The 20664-nt window shown below is 42.4% G+C and overlaps 2 protein-coding genes and 1 long non-coding RNA gene across 3 annotated transcripts in view; 2 read left to right on the forward strand and 1 right to left on the reverse strand.

Moving 5' to 3' along the window:
- The window catches only part of SLC66A2 (solute carrier family 66 member 2), a 128758-nt gene extending 124981 nt beyond the window's left edge, over nt 1–3777 (forward strand). The window contains exon 6 of the mRNA XM_072998714.2: nt 868–3777. Within this exon, the coding sequence (XP_072854815.2) occupies nt 868–895 (28 nt within the window). The 3' untranslated portion in view covers nt 896–3777. The remainder of the gene's footprint in view (nt 1–867) is intronic.
- Nucleotides 1–20664, forward strand: part of LOC144589239 (uncharacterized) — a 701357-nt gene that overhangs the window by 187828 nt on the left and 492865 nt on the right. The window lies entirely within an intron of this gene.
- KCNG2 (potassium voltage-gated channel modifier subfamily G member 2) overlaps nt 1–20664 on the reverse strand; it is a 77641-nt gene that overhangs the window by 26767 nt on the left and 30210 nt on the right. The gene's annotated exons all lie outside the window — the stretch shown is intronic.

A 20664-nucleotide genomic window follows, 5' to 3' on the forward strand; every position in this document is an offset into this window, starting at 1 on the left:
TATAGTATTTCTAGAGGTAGTTGGTCCATTTGACATGCTGACTGTATCACTATTAGTTAGCACACAAATCCAATTCCTTGTGTTGTGTGTTTTATTTATTTGTCTTATTTATAAGCCATTTTTCTCCTGATAGTTATTCTATAATCTTGATCACAGTCATCTACAAACGGCAGTTATGCAACAGGATGCCAAGGTAAGGAAATCCTCAGAGGCTATTTAAAGAGAACTACTGCAACACATTTTGAACAAACTCCGGGAGGCAGTGGAAGACAGGAGGGCCTGGCGTGCTGTGGTCCATGGGTCACAAAGAGTCGGACACGACTTAACAACTAAACAACTGCAACACATGAGGCAGTATGTTAACAATACTGTCTCAACCATTTACATACAACTCCCTTTCTCATCATGTCACTGTTACAATGAATTCTCTACAACTATCCCTAGTCATATATCCCCCTTGGACTGGGATATGCTACGGTGCTTCATCCTATGGGAGTGGGTAATCTCTGCTGCTGTTACTGCCACCAAGTGAAGGATTTCCCTATGAAAAGGTATCTCATTTTTACTTTGAAACCTGAAACTTAGAGAATTGTAACGTAGCTGTATTATTTTTTAAAAAGTATATTAGTTGATATAATTGTATAATAGTTTTGGACTTTCTACTTGCCTGCTTGTCCTTTTCATCAACAGAATAAAGCTTTGAGCAATATCACTCACTTGTGTTTTTGGGTTTCTCACCTTTTTCCTCTGTGAGGGAAGACCTAGGGGGCACAACTTGGTTTTCGTGCAACTAACTATATTCACACTGGAAAGCAAAGTCAAGATCATCCACACTGTTTTTACTAAGTGTGATTGTTTTTCCAACAGGGAAAAAATTGATTTGCTTGATATATAATGGCAGAGGATGGCTTTGTGGATGCTGTGGATGGCCAGAAAGACAAACAAAAAGATCCCAGATGAAATCAAGCCTGAATTCCCTCTAGAAGCAAAAATGATGAAACTGAGGCTGTCATACTTTGAACACATCATGAGAAGACAAAACTCACTGGAAAATACAATAATGATAGAAAAGAAGAAGTCCTGAAAAAGATGGATTGACAACAGGCAAAGAAGAAGACCAAACATAGGATGGATTAACTCCATAAAAGAAGCTACAGCTTTGAGCTTCCAAGAGCTGAGCAGGGCTGTTAATGATAGAACATTTTGAAGGTCACTCATTTATAAGGATACCCACTGTAAGTCAAAGGCAGCTTGATAGTAGATAACAACAACTTGTGCCTTTAACAGTTTATATGAATAAATAAATAAAGTGAAGCTTTTTTCATTATTTTATGATACTTCAAGGGCAAGTTTCCCTGCTTAATTTCTATTACAGGAACAGTATCTGGGCCACTAAAAAGTTACATATCCTACTGAGGATTGATCATGCCTAGAGTTCTGTGTGATAATTCTGTAAGGAGGTTAGAGAAACACAATCAAAAGAAATAGAAATAATGTTGCATGAATGTGAGTTGGTACTGGGTTTTTATAGTAATAATGGAGCATATCACTCTGATATGCTGTGACGTTTAATTAATTCTGTTTAAACCTTTTCCAAAAGGCAACATATTTCAACAACACTGGAAAAAGTTGCTAGAACTGAAAAATCAGAGGCAAATTAATAACACATGTAATGAGTGAGAAGTGATCACCCCTGTGCTCCTGCAGAATGTCAACAGGCCAAAGATCAAAAGAATACCTTCCAGGCAAGCTTTTCTGGGCAAAATACTTTGTTGCTGTAAATGGCAGGAGTACTTCATTTAACTACAGTAGGCATCAGCTGTCAGCACGTTTTCTTCTCCAGGGATCCCTGGCATAGGAAGATTACTGAACAGCTGATGAGTTTGAGGGGAAATATTCTTAGTAAAATAATAAAATAACCTGCCTTTCACAAAACACAAGTTGGCTATTTATATTATCCATATAAGTTACTAGGCTCATATACTGAGATGCCGTGCCCTCTATAGAATGAGCATTCCTCTGTTTGGAGCTTTCTAATTACCTGCCACCTCCTACTTTGAAAGACCATCACATATGTGAAAATGCCAGGGTTTTTTAAAATACACACACATAGAACCCATTATGGATGCTGTTTTGTAAAAATCACTGAGTGACAGGTTTTTGTTTCCAAGCATTTGTTTTCATGCTGCAAAAAGCAGCATAACGCATATAAGCCTGCTAACATATCAAATCAATGTGGGTCACTTCAAAATACCCTAGACACATTTCATACTTGCCAATGTTTTTATTCTCCTCATCTCATCAGATAGTATCATTTTAAAAAATCCTATTACAATTGGGGAAAAATAATTTGGGCTTTCACTTGCTTCTATCAAAAATCAACCAAGCACCTTCTTTTGAACAGATGTTACTGAGAGATATGCTTTTCTATAATGTGAAACCTGACTCGTGATCTAACAAAGAGATCTAAAAAAGGGAATTTGTATCAAAGGCGTACATAGGCCAATGGTTGGTACTTCTCAAATTAAATCTCAAACTTTCTGTGTTTCTTAGATACAATTTGTTTCCCTGTTTGTAATTACATCTCATCTGAACTAGAATTAATGCCTCAATCAAATGTTTAAAGATACAAGAGACAGATTTTTCCATGCAATCAAATGTTTTGGAAAGTTATTAAGCCACATTTTAAGTATGCATGCATAGTACTGACATGCAATTAGAATGCAGTATCAGAGGATGAAATGAGGGATACAGGAATAGAGAAAGATCAATGTAAATGTATGGATATCAGATAATTAACAGAGTATAATTTACTGAGGATGTTACCTGTACATGGGGACAGGGAATTTCCAAATGTCTGACAGCAGCATTTACCTTCTCCTAGTCCTCAGAGGGCCTGATACTTGTCTGACACCCCTGTAGAAAAATTCTTCCCCCCATACAAATCAGAGAAGGTTATATATATATATATCCCCATTTCTCTGCTCTGCGTGTTTAGAGGCCTTTGTTAGATAACAGAAGTGACTGGCTGAAAACTTCCAGCTTTACAGAACTATCAGGACTAGCACTGTGGTGCAGTGGTTAAACTGCAGTATTGTAGTATTGCATGATCTGGCTTAACATTGACTCAGCCTTCCATCCTTCCAAGGCCACTAACTAAACTGTGTACTCAGCTTGCTGGGGTGAAGGGGAATATGTAGCCTGTGTAATTAAATTGTAAACCACCTATAGAGTGCTTTAAGTGCTATGGGGATATATACAGCATAAACAGCACGCTTTGCTTTGATTTGCTTTGTTATGCTGTCAACGCCTAAACAGCCTGCAGATTGGGAAATATGTGTATATAAAAATTAACACACATAAGAGTTCTGGGTGGGTTGCAATTTGTCTTTGATGGCAAAATATCATATGTTGCTACCAAACGACAGCCATACCCAAAGCCTTTCACTAAGCATGGATATTGTTTAACATGCACCAGGGACTCTGTTCCCTGGAATACTCCTTGTACCAAACAGGCCGTGTTTCCTTTCCACTGCCGCTTGGATACTGCCACACCTTAGGGCTGAATTTACACTGTGACTTTTTTTAAAGTAAGAACACTTTTGGTAAAACACACAGAGACTATGTTATTTTGTTGATAAAACGTTGACAATGTGTCCCAACACTGGCCTGCAGTATGTGTGACATAGTATCATACTTCGAACACATCGTGAGAAGACAAAATTCACTTGAAAAGACAAGAATGCTTGGAAAAATAGAAGGTAGTAGGAAAAGAAAGACCTAACAATGAGATGAATTAATTCTATAAAGGAAACCACAGCCTTTAGTTTGTAAGACGTTGGCAAGACTGTTAATTAGGACCTTTTGAAAGTCATCGTAACCCTGAAGCAACTTGATATTACATAACTACAACATTTTTTTCCTCTTTAGCTGGCAGCTTACCAAATCTTTAATTTTTGTTAGGAATTTCTCCATTTGAAATTAAAAGTAAATATGTCTGATATTCTAAATATTTTCATATAAATCAAATCTCATATACCATAACTGGAGTTTCTACAGAAGCATTCACAGCCAATGCCCACAAAAGAGATTGCTCAACCAAAGAGAGAAATCCAGTAACTTTAATTGCACATATCACATAACCTCCCTACATTCCACAAGTGCAACAGCAGATTCAATGACTGTTCTGATACTTGTCTAACTACTAATTACTGTTTAACCACTTCCCCTTGTTTGAAAGGGAAATCTCAGCAACCTCTTTGATAGTACACATGCCAAGCCTCTGCTCATGACCTGAGTTCAATGCTGATGGATTCAGGTAGCTGGCTCAAGGTTGACTCATCCTTCCAATAAAATGAGTACCCAGCTTGCTGTGGGGGCAAAGTGTTCCTTGCATAATTACATTGTAAACTGCCCAGAAAGTATTCTAGCACTACAGGGTGTTATACAAACTGAAACAATATCAGAATATCTGAAAATCTAAACAAATGCTGTAAAGGTGTTTGCCCAAATAACCATAATTTTTTTTTACAATCAATTATATTTGATATTAAAATTATCCTTTTTTTTGCTTCAAATGTGGCAGCTGGGCAAACTTAACTTGCATATAAGCCTTAGACATCATCATGATTAACCTTCCATGCACAAGGACTGAGATTATAACTTCTATTAAATGTTCACACTCACTCATATTTCAGTGACAGGAGTGGAACATCACTCATATTGTTGCCCACTCTGATTCTAATATAGAATATATACTGCATTATTATGAATCTAGCAGGCATGGTGCAAACTGATATACCTGATTTTTAAAAGGGGAGTAGGATGTGAATGCCTTTCCAGTTCCCCTATTTTATGATTCACATAAATCATACATTTAAATTGTTAGTTCTGTGTAGAACATACGGGGGCATTTTTGTGGTGACAAATTATAGCTGCAGGATCTACGAAGGAACCGAAGTGTGAAGTAAATAGCAGATAAAAGCAGAGAAACTTACAGTTACTGAAAGGGAAGTGGGAAGAAAAAGCACTCATCTAAACCTCTGGTGGTCAGCTAAAGAGCACAAACTGGAGTAGATTACATAATATATGATAATAAGCCAAGATCACTTGAGTACTAGCCAACTGGAAAATTAAAAAAAAGTGGGACCTTGAAAAAAAACCTTGTTCTGTTCTATTTAGAATTCCAGTTACTCCACCTCATTCCACCACTACCTCCTATTTTCCATCATCCCCTCCAACAGTAGGCCAGCATTCTATGGTTACTAACAATTTGCAGAATTCACACAGCAGTTTGGCCATTTCTCCGCTGCAAGAATTCTAAATTATCATATGAGAGTGGATGAAGGTCACCACTACCACTACCATCTCCCATGGCAGCCTTAGGGTGCGCCTTCTCCAATATAGAATAGGGAGAGGCTATGTGAGTTTGCACACATGCATGCACAACAGGGGCAGTGGTAATGGCTTCTACCACTGTGTAATGTGTGCGAGAAAGAGCAGCTCACTTCCCACTTCAGGTGATAGTGGCCTTACTAGTTTCAAAATGAACATCAACACAATGGTTTTAAAACAGCAAGAAGCATTAAAATATCCTAGTCTGATAGGACACTAGACCAGTGTCCATTTTCTTGGGAGCAAGCTACCTCAGGGGAGGTCATGTATGAAGAACTGAAGAACAGTGATCTGTGACATTGGGCAGGTCCTGGTGCAGAGAAAGACCCAAAATTATTTGTTGCTAATGTATAGGGTGGCAGAACAGAACTGTGTGATAAAACTGAAAATTTCCTATATTATGGATTTTTTTCAAGTGTCCACAGTTCCTTTAGAAATATTCCAAGTTGCATATCTTATCAAGAGCCAAGGAATAGAATGTGCCATGAAAACAAGACAGGGTATCCACTATCTTGTTAGATATGTCTGGAACTTGTCTAGCTGAGAAGAAAATGTTAGCAGACAAAGAAGCCAGGACAAACCCACGGACCGGGCAATATGACCCATTCTGGGTACTAGGACTCCTGTTTGATTACCCACATCACTGGTATGTTATCACATACACAAAATTTGACCTTCCCATTATTTAACTGATCACACAAGATAAGAGCAACCAGGATTGGGGAGAAGTCCAGTAGTTTAAAATTTTGGGAAATATTCAATCCAGCCAAGCATGGTAGCCGATGCTGAACACACCACTAATCCCTGAAATATATCCTGAACCAATTGTACCTGCAAGGCTGAGTCCTCATGAAAGGGTTCCTGCCTTTTGAAAATTCCACTGAAAATGATTTAAGAAGAAAACCAAACTCCTAGGTCATCCTTCATCCCATCAAACAAATGTAATGCAGAGAGGATGTCCCACCAGTGATCTGAGCGAGCCAAGCCCCAAATGCCCTACCAGAGGAAAACACACAACAATCGATGTTAAGGCATCCATCAATTATTATAGTTGTTTGAGGATATAGGTCCTACCCGGCAATAATAACCTCTTCTGCTCCCAGACAAGAGGAGGCAAAGTTCTGTTTCTGAATGTTCACATCAAGTCTTTAATCAACTGATTTCACCCACTGGAATTACAGCCAGTCATTGGCAAGTTGTAAATAGTTCATCAGTTTCTCCCAAGTGTCTGAATCTTAATAGTCATGAAGCAGTAGTAGTAATCATCATAGAATAGTGAAGTTGGAAGGGGCCTATAAGGCCATCAAACCCAACCCTCTGCTCAATGCAGGAATACAGATCAAAGGATATCTGCCAGATGGTTGCCTGAATTTCTCTTGAATGCCTCCAGTGCTGAAGCATTCACCACCTCTCAAGGTAATTGGTTCTACTGTCTTACTGCTCTAACAATTAGAAAGTTTTTCCTAATATTCAGTCAAAATCTGGCTTCCTGTAACTTGAGCCCATTGTTGCATGCCCTGCACTCTGGGATGATCAAGAACTGATCCCGTCCCTCCTCTGTATGACAGCCTTTCAAGTATTCGAAAAGTGCTAGCATATTACCCTTCTCACTTCTTTTCTCAAGGTTAAACATGCCCAGTTCTTTCAGTCTTTCCTTACAGGGCTTGTGTAGCATTCACCCCTTGTTATGCAAAATAAGTCATGTATTATTCATATACTAGGTAAATGTAGTGGAGAGGTGGAGCCAAAAGAGAGGTTAAAAGGCGGAGCCTGAGAGGAGTTAGTGAGTCAAGAGCCAGTTAAGAGTCAGAGAGTCAGAGAGAGAAGGAACAGATATTAATAGAGCTAAGCTGGTTAAGATAAATAGATAGAGAAGGTGGAAATTAATTATATGGCAAGAAGAAAGTATGTATAGAGAGACCTGTGAATGATTTGCTTGTGTACAATAAACATCTGAAGAACATCTGTGATTATTATTAACTTTGCTACACTTCAATAAATAAGTTCTGTTTGCATTTACCAGACAAGTGTTTGGACAAACGTCTTTTATATTGTGGATAGAGGTAATCCACTGGTGACAGTGAGGGAAACAAAGACTGGAACCTTTGTGAGGGCACAAAAAGTAGGTGCTTCATAGAGGTGAACATCACAATTGGTGTCCAGTGTCGGGATACAAAAAAATCCAGTCAAGCCAGAGTTAAAAGTGAATTTTCTTTGAGTCAAGGGTACCTTTTAGCCAGAGGTTTTTGGTAAAGAAGTGGGTTACCTGCTAGAGGTTTAGTGGTAAAGTTTAGTGGCGGGGCTTCTGATCCTAGATCTGGGGGGACTAAGATAGGGAACGACTCTGAAGGGAAAATTCCTTTTGAGGTTAACTCAGGATTTGAACAGGCCCAGTGGGCTAGCTTAAAATCCAAGGCTCTGAGAGTATTCGAAAAGTGCTAGCATATCATCCCTCTCACTTCTTTTTTCCAAGGCTAAATATTGATTAAATCGAGGCTTGGTTTCCAGCCCCCTGATCATCCTTGTTGCCAGCCTCTGAACTTGTTCAAATTTTTCAGCATCCTTCTTGGATGGTCTTGGGGAGTGACTGGAGCGAACGGAGTCAAGTGGAGTCCGAGCCCTGAATACAGCGGTCCGTGGCTGGAGGTTCTTTGCGCAGCCCTGCTTGGCCCTGGAGGATTTGGTGTAGTTTCCTTGCGGGGGACTGATTGACTGGTGACCGGAGGCCGGCGGGATCCCCGACGAGTGGATGGAGCGGGGGGATCGGAGCCGACCAGAGCCAGGAGAGCGTAACGTTGTCCTGGGAGCCTGGGGGAACTGCGGGATCGCCAGGACGCCGGAGCTCCTGCGAGCCGGCGCCATGTTGGCGGCCCTTTCCTCTGTTTTCGGCTGCCCCGCTTGTTGCTGTTTCTTATCTAACAAAGGTGTTCCCCAAATTGACTTTCCAAAGTTGGGAACGGCAGGGACTAAGCCTTTACCATCTTGGCTTTTGACGCTTTTGCCCAGGCTCGGAACTAATATCAACGTGGGCTCAGAACTAACAACCAAGATCTGTGAGCCTCTCCCCATGAGTAAGAACTATAAATTAGCCCCACCATTGAGTCCAACGACAAGGCTACAGGGTAGAAGAGTGCAATCTTCGAACACATGTGGGGGATAACTGTGTTATTCTGTCATTAGTATTTTTTCCCCATTTTATTGTATTTTTTTGATTATTTTATTTCATTTTACTTTAATTATTACTAAGTTTGATTTGTTGTTATATGTGTGTGTGTGGTTTTTTTTTAATGGTGTATTTAGTTAGTCTTTGTATTGTAAAAACTTTGATTTGTTAAATTGTATTAAGTTATTAGTTTTTCTCTTTCCTTTTCTTCTATTTTTCCTTTCGTCATGGAATGGAGGGCCTGCCTTCCCAGCGAGGGGCCACAAAACATCTCTGTGATTACGGGTAGAGGGCGATATGGCTTTGGCTCCATCCCTACTCGTGTTAGAAGAACTATGAACAGATGTTTAAAGGCTGTTCCTTGTTCTGAGACGGAGACCAACCCCCAGTACCGAGGTAGCCAGACCAGCCAGCCCTCTACTCTACGCCTGGTGTTGTTGAATGCCAGGTCTGTATCTAATAAAACCCAGCTAATTTACGATCTTATTCTGGAGGAAGATGCAGACCTGGCTTGCATAACCGAAACATGGATTGGCGGAGAGGGGGGTCCCCCCCTAGCTCTCATTTGCCCGCCCGGTTATGCTGTCCAACACCAGGGTAGACTAGAGGGACGGGGAGGGGGAGTAGCTATCGTTTACAAGTCTACCCTAGAGGTAGTTAGGCGCTCCTCGGTGGTAAAGCCGGGTCTTGAGGCCCTCCACGTGTGGATTGGGGCTAGGGACGGAATTGGGATCTTGCTGGGTTACCGTGCTCCCCGCGACCCAGCCATTTCCCTTCCGGAGCTGGTGGACTTTGTCTCCGCGGCATTGCTGGGTTCCCCGAGACTATTGGTCCTGGGGGACTTCAACATGCATGCGGGGGCAGAGGCTTCCGGACCAGCTCTTGAGTTCCTGGAGACCATGGCCTTCTTGAACATGTCCCAGCATGTCAACGGCCCTACACACGTGGGCGGCCACACACTAGACCTGGTTTTTTCCACCAACGGGAGTGAGAGTGGTCCGATGGTGACTGACCTCAAGTCGGTTCCCTTGTCATGGTCGGATCACCACCTAATAAAATGTGTCACCAAGATGGCTCTCCCCCCTCGCAGGGAGCAGGGACCTATTGTCATGGTCCGCCCTCGAAGGCTACTGGATCCGATTGGATTCCAGGATGCCATGAGAGGAGTTACGGCTGACCTGGCTGGCGCTCCTGTCGAGGCACTGGTTGACGGCTGGTTCACCGCCGCGGCTAGTGCCGTAGACACGATCGCGCCTAAACGCCCTCTCCGCTGCAGAGATCGCCCGGCGCCCTGGTTTAACCAGGATCTCCGGGCGTCGAAGCGGGTCAGGAGACGGCTAGAGCGCAAATGGAGAAAGGACCCGACGGGTTTCAATCGTATAGCTGTTAAGGTCGCTACTAACCTTTACCAGGCTAAGGTAAAGGCTGCCAGTCGAACTTACCTCGCTAACCGGATAAGCGAGGCGTCTAACCAGCAGGCGGAATTATTCCGTATAGTACGCGACCTATCCGGAATTGGCCCGGGTGATAGGCCTCCCCCTAGTTTTACACCGGACCAATTTGCAGCATTTTTTAAATCTAAAGTGGAGGCCATCCGCCGGGACCTCGCTCCTTTTTTGAATACAGTGAGTCGAGTTGAGATGTCCAGCGCTCCGTCTTGTCCGGTGATTTTTGATATCTTTCAGCCTGTTTCGTCCGATACTGTCGCCAGGACGCTTGACCGCTGTCGTGCCACCACCTCCTCCTTGGATCCTTGCCCGGCCTGGCTAATCAAAGCAGCCAGGCCTTCAACAACGGAATGGGCTACTGTAATAATTAATCGGTCTTTCCTTGAGGGCAGATTTCCCTCTGCCCTCAAGGAAACACTCATTAGGCCCATTAGAAAGAAACCTAGTTTGGCGGCGGACGAAATTGGCAATTATAGGCCCGTCGCCAATGTTTCTTTCTTAAGCAAGGTAGTCGAGAGGGTGGTGGCCGATCAGCTTCAGGCGTTCCTGGATGAAACAGATGCCCTGGATCCATTCCAGTCGGGCTTCAGGCCGCGCCACGGAACAGAAACGGCATTGGTCGCCCTGTGTGATGACCTATTGAGGGAGGCCGACAGGGGCAAAATGTCTCTGCTGGTCCTCCTCGATATCTCAGCGGCCTTTGATACCATTGACCACGGTATCCTCCTGGGGAGGCTCACCGAGTTGGGAATAGGTGGCCAGGCTTTCGCCTGGCTCCGTTCCTTCTTGGAGGACCGCCCCCAGAGAGTACAGCTTGGGGAGAATGTCTCGGCCCCGTGGAGCCTCAATTGTGGGGTCCCACAGGGGTCGATCATCTCCCCAATGCTGTTTAACATCTACATGAGGCCGCTGGGGAGGGTCATCAGGGGGTGTGGAGCGATGTGCCATCAATATGCGGATGACACGCAGCTCTACATCTCCTTTTTTCCAACTGCAGGAGATGCCGTTCTGTCCCTTCAGCGTTGCCTGGGGACCGTATTGGAATGGATGCAGGAGAACGGGCTGAGGCTGAACCCGGACAAGACGGAGGTACTAAGGGTGGGCGCTCCCACAGTTGGGGACTTGGGAAACTCCCTCACTTTTGGGGGTGTGACTCTGCCTGCCAGGGATGGGGTCCGCAGCTTGGGGATCCATCTGGACCCGGCGCTCACTATGGAATCTCAGGTGGCGTCTGTGGTCCGTACCGCTTTTTTCCATCTTAGGCGGATAGCCCAGCTGCGACCCTACCTTGATGTGGGGGCGCTTACTACCTTGGTGCATGCGCTCGTAATCTCAAGGTTAGACCACTGTAATGCGCTCTACGTGGGGCTACCTTTGAGGTTGCTGCGGAAACTACAGGTGGTGCAGAATGCTGCGGCCAGATTACTTAGTGGAGTGAGAAGATTCCAACATATCTCGCCCACTCTGGCCGCACTGCATTGGCTGCCCATCCGATTCCGCATCGACTTCAAAGTGTTGATGCTTACCTATAAAGCCCTAAACGGTTTAGGACCTCGATACTTGGTGGAACGCCTTCTCCCACCAAGTTCTACCCGTGTCACTCGAGCGAGCCAGGAGGTGAGGCTGAGGAGCCTAACGCCGAGAGAGGCCCGGAAGGAGAAGACCAGAAATCGGGCCTTCTCGGCGGTGGCTCCTCGTCTCTGGAACAACTTACCTCCTGAGATTCGCGCGGCTCCCTCGCTGGACATTTTTAAGAAACAACTAAAAACATTGATGTATAGGCAGGCTTTCCCAACAGAAAACTCCTGACGATTTTTCCTTTCTTATATCTTTCTTTGATTTCTATCTTAGTCTAGGTGCAATGTTTTAAAATTATATTGTTTCTTTTATTGTAAGCCGCCTAGAGTGGGCTAATATGTCCAGATAGGCGGGATAGAAATAAAATAAATAAATAAAATAAATAAATAAAGAAAGGAGAAAAAGAGATGAGAGTGTGCCATCTCCCCAGATAATAGTGTCACAGAAAGAGAGAGAGAAAAAAGATAAAGAAGGATTGATTGTAAAGGAAAATAATGAGAAGAAAGTGGAGGAGAAAGAAGTAAAGGTGGAAGTTTGTCTGGTAGAGGAAGGAAAGGGAAAGGAAGGAGAGTCTAGTTATGGAAAAGCGAGGGAGATTCAGAAATAAAAGAAGATGACAATAACAGAAACGCAAGAATGGACAGTCATGGTCTTTCCACGAGGACAAGGTCACTGGAGGAGGGTGATCAGACCCGATTCATCATTCAATCAACCACCGTACGAGGGAGATTGGGCTCGGCATCCCCATTGCGGCACGGTATGTGCAGTGAGGAGCGCTCTGCTGAGGAAGCCCACGGACAAAGAATGGTATGGGCCAGCCCCACAATAGACTGTTTTGACTATTGAATTGTTTTGACCCTGTTGAAGTTGTCATTGAATCCCCAAATGTTAAACCAAATAAATTTGTTAATCATTCAAATGACTCTTCTTGGTTATTTCCCGCCAAAAAAGAGGAACTGCTCCAACTTTCAAACGAACCTAATCACAATGGCGCCCAACATGGGGAAGTTCCAATGGCGGGAAGTAGGAAATGTTGATACTACGACAGAAACTAGAGAGACAAGAGAAGTTGATAGAAAACTTGACGGAACAACAAATGTTGCTAACGAAATGGATATTAAAAGGAGATGGAAGAAGAGAAAGATCAGAAACATGTAGGATGGCAAAGAAACATGTTGGTAGCCAGCCCAGCACCTATCATGATAAAGAAAATGGGACCTACAGATGATCCAGAGGCATATCTACATACTATTGAAAGAGTGGCAGTGGCCGCTGGCCGGTCAAAAGAACAATGGACCTTGGTCCTGATTCCATGCCTTTCAGGTATACAGCAAGAAGTGGTGGAGACCTTTTCACCGGAGGAAGCTACCAAATATGAGGACGTGAAAATGGCAATATTGGATACCCTCAACTTGACTGAAGAAGCCTATAAGAGGAGGTTCAGAGAACTGAGGATGCGACCTGGGGTACACCCTCACCCGTTGACACAAAGAATGAAATCTAATAAGAGGGTTGAGACCAGAAGAGAAATCTAAAGAGCAAATATTAGAAGTATTAATAATGGAACAACTGGTGACGACACTGGGAGGCAGTCTGAGAAATTGGGTACAAAAAAACCACCCCAAGAAGCTAGAGGAAGCAATCCACCTAGTGGAGGACTTTTGTAATGCAGAAAATTATGGATGGGAAAACTCTGCCTCTTTGACAGAGAAAAACAGAGGAAGAGAAAATACGGCAACGAGCAGCATGCTCAGCTCCAGTACAGCTGTGAGAGGGAGAGGCTGAGGTTTTGGTCTAAAACCAATACTCCCCATAACTTTTGATCACTGACTGTTCAAGAGCGGGAACAGTTGGAAGGGGAGAAGAGACGGAAGGCCAGTCTGTTTTGATTGTGGAACAGAAGGCCACATGCGTCTGGAATGTCCAGGGACAGATTGTTCCTGGGTAGGACAACACCCGAAGACTATGCAGGTCCAAGGCTCTGAACGAAATGGCTGGGAGATGGTAGCGTGGGTGAATGTACAAAAGAAGAAGGTGTTGGTGAATACTGGGTGTGGTAAGACTCTTGCGCAGAGTCTAAGAGGTGCAATATTGGAAAAAAGCTTATTTGTAGAATGTATTCACGGAGATTCAAAATCATATAGCATGGCTTGGACTGACATAGAGATAGGAGGAGAACATAGAAAGTTGAAAGTATGGGTGGTGCCGGAATTATCAAGAGATACGTTATTGGGATGAGATTGGGTAGTGGCCCAAGTTGTTACAGTTAAAAGAAGGCCTGCAAGGGGAATGTGAAGAACAAAGAAAAGAAAGCGATTTCTTAGGAAATACCTCGTGAGAACAAAACAAACACGATTGTGGCAACAGGATGATCTCACACTACAGAAAGTCCTAGAGGAGGCTCAAGAGGGAAGAACGATAGCAGAAGGCGATTCGGGTTTTGAAATGCAAGAGGGTTTGTTGTATCATGTAGACAAAGAAGGAAACAGACAGTTGGTGGTTCCTCAAAATGGAGAAGGGATGTATTACAATTAGCTCACAACGCACCTATGGCTGGGCATATATCTACCCACAAAATGATGCCTCAGATAATGCAACAGTTTTGGTGGCCCAATGTGGGTAAAGAGATAGAAGACTATTGTATGACGTGTAGGAGTGTCAGACGACACAAGTGAAACCACGTCCAGGAGCCCCTCTGATTCCCATGCCTCTGGTCTAACCATAATGTGTGTGGCAAAACAGTAAACATGTTTTCAAGGGGGAGGAGTATTCCAGCAAGGAAAGGAATAGTAGATCTTGTGACAATGGAATGCATTTAAAGCCTCGATACGTGAATGTATTTTTAATAATATGATTTTATGAGGCACTAGGTTGAAACAGAGGCTCTAAAGACCAGTTTTATGGGTCAGAAAGAAAATTAAATAAGCTATGTCATATTCACACACATAACTCCCTAATAATGGCAAACCTGCACCACTTTCTTTTAGTTTCTGCACACCTATGATACTGTGCTTTCCTTTTATATAAAGTATAGTGGAAAGAAGATGATAATCTTTCAGTACAGAAAGTATAACTAAGCAAGCCTTTTCTCTATCTTCAATACACAATCATCTTAACCTTCTTGAATCAGATTCACTTCAGTAGTTTAGGTGTGGAGCCAAAGGTTGGGAATTCAATTCCCCACTGTGCCTTCTATGAGCAGAACCAGCCTACAGTATATAGCTTTCTTTTGTCAGTTAATGGCAGTTGTTTGTTGATGTTGTTCTGCTTGGTTATTTGCTAGCATGTGTGCAGTAATGTAAGAGGTATTTGCCCTTCTGTCTGAGGAAATAGACTTGTCCATGAAAGCTCACATTAAAATATAGCAGTTAGTCTTTAAGGTGTCACAACGTCTTTGTCTTTATCTTTCCTTCTCCTTTTGTTTTTGCCTGATATGCTAGTACAAACTAACAAGGTTGCCTCTTCTACTCACAAGTCTGTAATTACAAGCAACTGTAAGTGAAGAAACATTTTTATTCTTTCTCCTACTGAGACTTTAAATACCAGCTAATGAGAAAAGGGTGGACTCTGGGGAACTTATAGCTATTCTATGTGCATCTCTGTACTTCTGCTGTGTAGCAAAAAGTGAATTTTATTAGAAATTCAAAACTCTGCAACAGAAGCTGAGTTTAAACAGGGTTGCTTGATCCTCCTAAACATAGTCACTTGAGGTACACTGTGGTTAATCCTTGCATGTAGATGCAATGATTGCACCAAATGACACACCGTGCCTCAAAGCAATCCTATTTAACATGATATAGAGTAGACCAATCAAGACTGGGATAGTTAAACCATCTATGCCCCCAAAGATAGTTTGCTTAGATATACTCTCTGCAATGAAAGATAACAGACTCCTGTTATAGATATGCAAATATATAATTATTAATATATCTAACTGAATATTGAGGTTGTTTAAACAATTCAGACAGGTACAGACAAGCTAATCACCATCACTTTGAAAAAATAAAGCAACTGGAATTGTGTTGTTCAGTTCTGCCTCCTTGACAGGGGCTGGACTCAATGATCCATAAGGTCCCTTCCAGCTCTGCATGTGTAAAATGATGGTGGTGGTGGTGATATCTAGAAGTTAATAGTATTTTAAATTGTTGGGAATGTTGTTTCTCAGCAAAATTCTTTAATACAGCTGAGACATAATAGATAACAAAGTTAATTCCCATTTTTTTTTTGCTGATATCTCTCCTTCCCTCTCCATGTACTGACACTGCTAGTCTTCTGAAAGTGGCTCAACCTTGGATGCAAGAAAATCTGCAGAGTAAGTGAGTCCTGTATTTGCCTGCAAGGCAGTTACAAATAACTGCTCCCTCTAAGCCCTCGCTGTCCTGACTTGGTATTCAGATGGTGGCTTCAAAGAGTAGGCTCAATTCAGCAAATCATTTGTGTGATTACAAATCTAAACTTGAAGTTTTGAAAAGTTTTGGTTCTCTCTTTGCACTTTTGTTCTTATCTCCATTGAAAGCATTGCTTTATTCTAGAAATGTTCTCTTCTTTTTCTTGCGTTAACATTCATAATTAATCTCTCATCCCTCTGCACAAAGATCATAACATAGAATATGGCCCTAATAACCATTTGTATTGAGCCCTAACTATCTTAATCCATATCTCACTCACTAGCTATTGAATAAATTTGCATCTTAATATATATAAATTTAGCTACTCGAGTGAAAATGAAACCCTTTGCTGCAAATTATTCCTTACAGGAAGTGAAATGGCAAGAAAGCAACTGTCATATTCGATGGATAAAAGACAACTGCTCTTACTTCCTATTGAGGTATAAATTTTATGCTAGTCAAGCACTGTAGTTAAAAATGCCCTAAACCATAGGTTTTCTCCTAGTCATAAACTACTTTTTAATTTCAGTTCTCAGCCCCATGTTCTGCTGTCTACGTCTATCAAACAGCTACAGTAAATTCCTAAATATAAACTTTTCTGTATCTTGATTTTCTACCATGAATACCTAGTCTGTACAAAAACTCTTCTTTTTAAAAGTTTTTAATTATGTAAGCCACCTTCATCTACTCATTGTTTTTAGCTTTAATGATTGTCTTTTAAAGATGCAAGCTGCCCTGGGTCCCTTTTAAGGAGAAAGTTGAAGTAAAAATATTTTAAATAGATAAATGATAAATATACTGCGTCTTTGGTGCCATGATTGACACAGTCCAGCTGTGTTTCCAATGCAATGCTTCAATTAAGGGAGGGAGCCAAAGCAGAACTTCCTAGGATGGCCTTAAAATGTGAGTAGGTGCATATGGGAGAAAGATGCCGTTCGGATATCTTGGACCCAGGTCATCTATAGCTGTACAGTTTAATACCAACACTGCAAGTAAGGATTGGGAAACAATGAATGCTTTCAAATTGTTGTAAACATTTTGTGGGGATTTGCTGTAATTCTCACACAGAGAAGTCATAATGCCTCTAGTAGCTACAAAAGCCTTTAAATACAAATACAGTCCCTCACTGATGAGAAAATGCAGCTAGGGCCCTTTGGAACTTGATTTATTTTCCTTAATAGCTTCTTTCTATGAAACAGATGCAAGTGATTTTATCTGAGCGACGACCACAACACTCTGGAAATTAGCTTCATAAAAATAGTACCATGTTACATGGCTTGTAATTTTCAGAAATCTCTAGCTCAAACCTAGTCCTTTTGTAAACAAGAGAATCTTTGTTTTACTTCAGGTTTAATGTTGGCAAAGTCCCTGATGGATCTTAAGGTCAAACTGGAGTCACCACCAGCAATAACAATTCTGGCGCCCCACTGTTCTCTATGCGCACTCTTCTATTAGACCTATACAATCATTTTAGCAGAGTTGCAGAGGTACACTTGGGGACACAACTTCATAAAGCTGAACTACACCGCTGACTTTGCCATAGTACTCAAACCAGACAATACTTCATTGCTCAGTAATCTTGGATTTCAAAGGTTCTCTATATAAGAAACTTTATATACTGCATATAGATTATGGCTTGAGTTAGAGCCCTCTCGAAGTTGCATTTAAGTCCCCCATCTGTATCAGTACAACTTCCTCCTGTGTGATTGGTTAAATTATGTCAAGCTTATTAATTAAAATATATAGCTGTATCTAAGTCATATGCAGTATAAGAAGAAAGATGTAGTAAAATTGTTAAGGGCTCTAAAATGCTAGAAATGCTACGATGAAAATAAATCACATGTTTTGTCCAAACTAGAATAATGCCAGAATTGATCTACACACAGAACCTGACATGGGTGGCTCATAAACCAAGCAGGTTGACATCTTATTCCAAAAGCTCAGGAACAGCTCTCATCACAAGATCCTGTATAAGCAGAGAAACAGGAAGTTGAAGTTTTGAAGTTCAAAATCTTGTGCTACACAGTAGAAATACAGAGACTCACAGAAAATAATAGCTACAAGTTCCCCAGATAGTGCACCCTTTTCTCATTAACTGACACTTAAAGTCTCAGTTACTCACTCTGAGACAATAGTGGGAGAAATAATAAAAATATTTCATTATTTACAGTTATGAACAGATCAACAGCAAATAAACTGTTTCCAACAGACCACTTACTTACTTACTTACTTACTTACTTACTTACTTACTTACTTACTTACTTACTTACTTACTTACTTACTTACTTACTTACTTACTTACTTACTTACTTACTTACTTACTTACTTACTTACTTACTTACCTACCTACCTACTTACTTACTTACCTACTTACTTACTATACTGTCCATCTGGCTACCAAGGCCACTCACAACACAATAAAACAAACAACACTTTAAAAAAACATTAAACACAAAATTATACAAAAACCAGAACTGAACATATCAATCCACATACAGTATACAAAAAGACCACATCAAAATAACTAAAACTAATTTTAAAAAGGCAAGATGGTGGGACAGGAGATATAAGAGCTGAAAAAGCCTCTGCACTATGATGCTGTAATCTTGGGGAAAGCCTGTCTAAATAGCCATGTTTTCAAGATTGTTTGAAAATTCCCAGTGAAGGGGCCAGGTAAATTTTGAGCAGGAGACTATTCCAAAGGTGGGGTGTGTGACCGTTGAGAAATCCCAGTTTTTAGTCTTCTCTTTCTGGGCCTCTCTTATTATTATTATTATTATTATTATTATTATTATTATTATTATTATTATTATTATTATTATTATTATTATTATTATTATTATTATTATTATTATTATTATTATTAATTTATTTATTTATTTATTTATTTTATTTTATTTTATTTTATTTTATTTTATTTTATTTTATTTATTTATTTATATCCCGCCTATCTAGTCAGCTCAGAACCACTCTAGGCGGCTAACAAACAAAGAATAATAAAAGTAAACATATATAAAACAGCATAAATAAAAACTTTGCAAAAGTAGAAAACAGTGGAAAGGGGAAGGAAAGGAACGTCAGGAATTGTCTGGCGGGAAGGCCTGCCGGAACATCCATGTCTTCAATTGATTTTTGAAGATACCCAGCGAGGGAGCCCTGCGAATCCCAAGAGGTAGATTATTCCAGAGGCGAGGAGCCACCGCCAAGAAGGCCCGATTTCTTGTCTTCTCCTTCCGGGCCTCCCTCGGCGTTAGGCTCCTCAACCTCACCTCCTGGCTCGCACGAGTGACACGGGTAGATCTTGGTGGGAGTAAGCGTTCCGCCAGATATCGAGGCCCTAAACCATTTAGGGCTTTATATGTGAGCATCAACACTTTGAAGTCGATGCGGAACCGGATGGGCAGCCTATGCAATGCGGCCAGAGTGGGTGAAATATGTTGGAATTTTTTCACTCCACTGAGTAATCTGGGCGCCGCATTCTGCACCACCTGTAGTTTCCGCAGCAACCTCAAAGGCAGCCCCACGTAGAGCGCATTACAGTGGTCTAATCTTGAGATTACGAGCACATGTACCAAGGTAGTGAGCGCCCCCACATCAAGGTAGGGCCGCAGCTGGGCTATCCACCTAAGGTGATAAAAGGCGGTGTGGACCACCGACGCCACCTGTGATTCCATGGTGAGTGCTGGGTCCAGATGGATCCCAAAGCTGCGGACCCAATCCTTGGCGGGCAGAGTCACCCCCCCAAAAGAGAGGGAGTTTCCCAGTCCCCCAGCTGTGGGGGCACCCAACCTCAGCACCTCTGTCTTGTCTGGGTTCAGCCTCAGCCTGTTCTCCTGCATCCATTGCAGAACAGCCTCCAGGCAGCGCTGAAGGCACAGAACGGCATCTCCTGCGGTTGGCAAAAAGGAGATGTAGAGCTGAGTGTCATCCGCATACTGATGACACAGAGCTCCACACCCCCTGATGACCCCACCCAGCAGCCTCATATAGATGTTCAACAGCATTGGGGAGATAATCGACCCCTGTGGGACCCCACAGTTGAGACTCCACGGGGCCGAAAGACTCTCCCCAAGCTGCACTCTCTGGGGACGGTCCTCCAAGAAGGAAACAGAGGCAGGCTAGTGCCAGCCCACCAATTCCCAACTCAGTGAGCCTCCCCAGGAGGATACCGTGGTCAATGGTATCAAAGGCCGCTGAGATATCGAGGAGGACCAACAGAGACACTTTGCCCCTGTCGGCCTCCCTCAATAGGTCATCACACAGGGCGACCAATGCCGTTTCTTGGGATCAGTGCTCTCAACCACTCAGCCTGGGAAGATTGAGTAGGTCGGGCAGATCTCACTGGAAGGTGGTGTTCTGCCAGTTATCAAGATCCCAAACCATTTAGGGCCTTGTATGTCAGTGTAATCACCTTGAAGCTGGCATGGTAGCCAATGCAAGGCAGCCAGGGTAGGGGAAATATGATGGTATTTCTTCACTCTACCCACTAATCTGGCCTCTATATTTTGGACCGGCTGCAGTTTCCATAGCAGCCCCATGGGCAGCCCCATGTGCAGAGCATTGCAGTAGTCTAATTTCAGGACTACTAATGCATGGACCAGTGTAGTGAGGGACCCAGTGTCAAGGCAGGAATGCAGCTGGGCAATCCGCCTCAGGTGGAAAAAGGCAAAACAGGCCACACATGCTAGCTGGG

This window comes from Pogona vitticeps, chromosome 4, assembly GCF_051106095.1.
Source record: "Pogona vitticeps strain Pit_001003342236 chromosome 4, PviZW2.1, whole genome shotgun sequence".
NCBI lineage: Eukaryota > Metazoa > Chordata > Lepidosauria > Squamata > Agamidae > Pogona > Pogona vitticeps.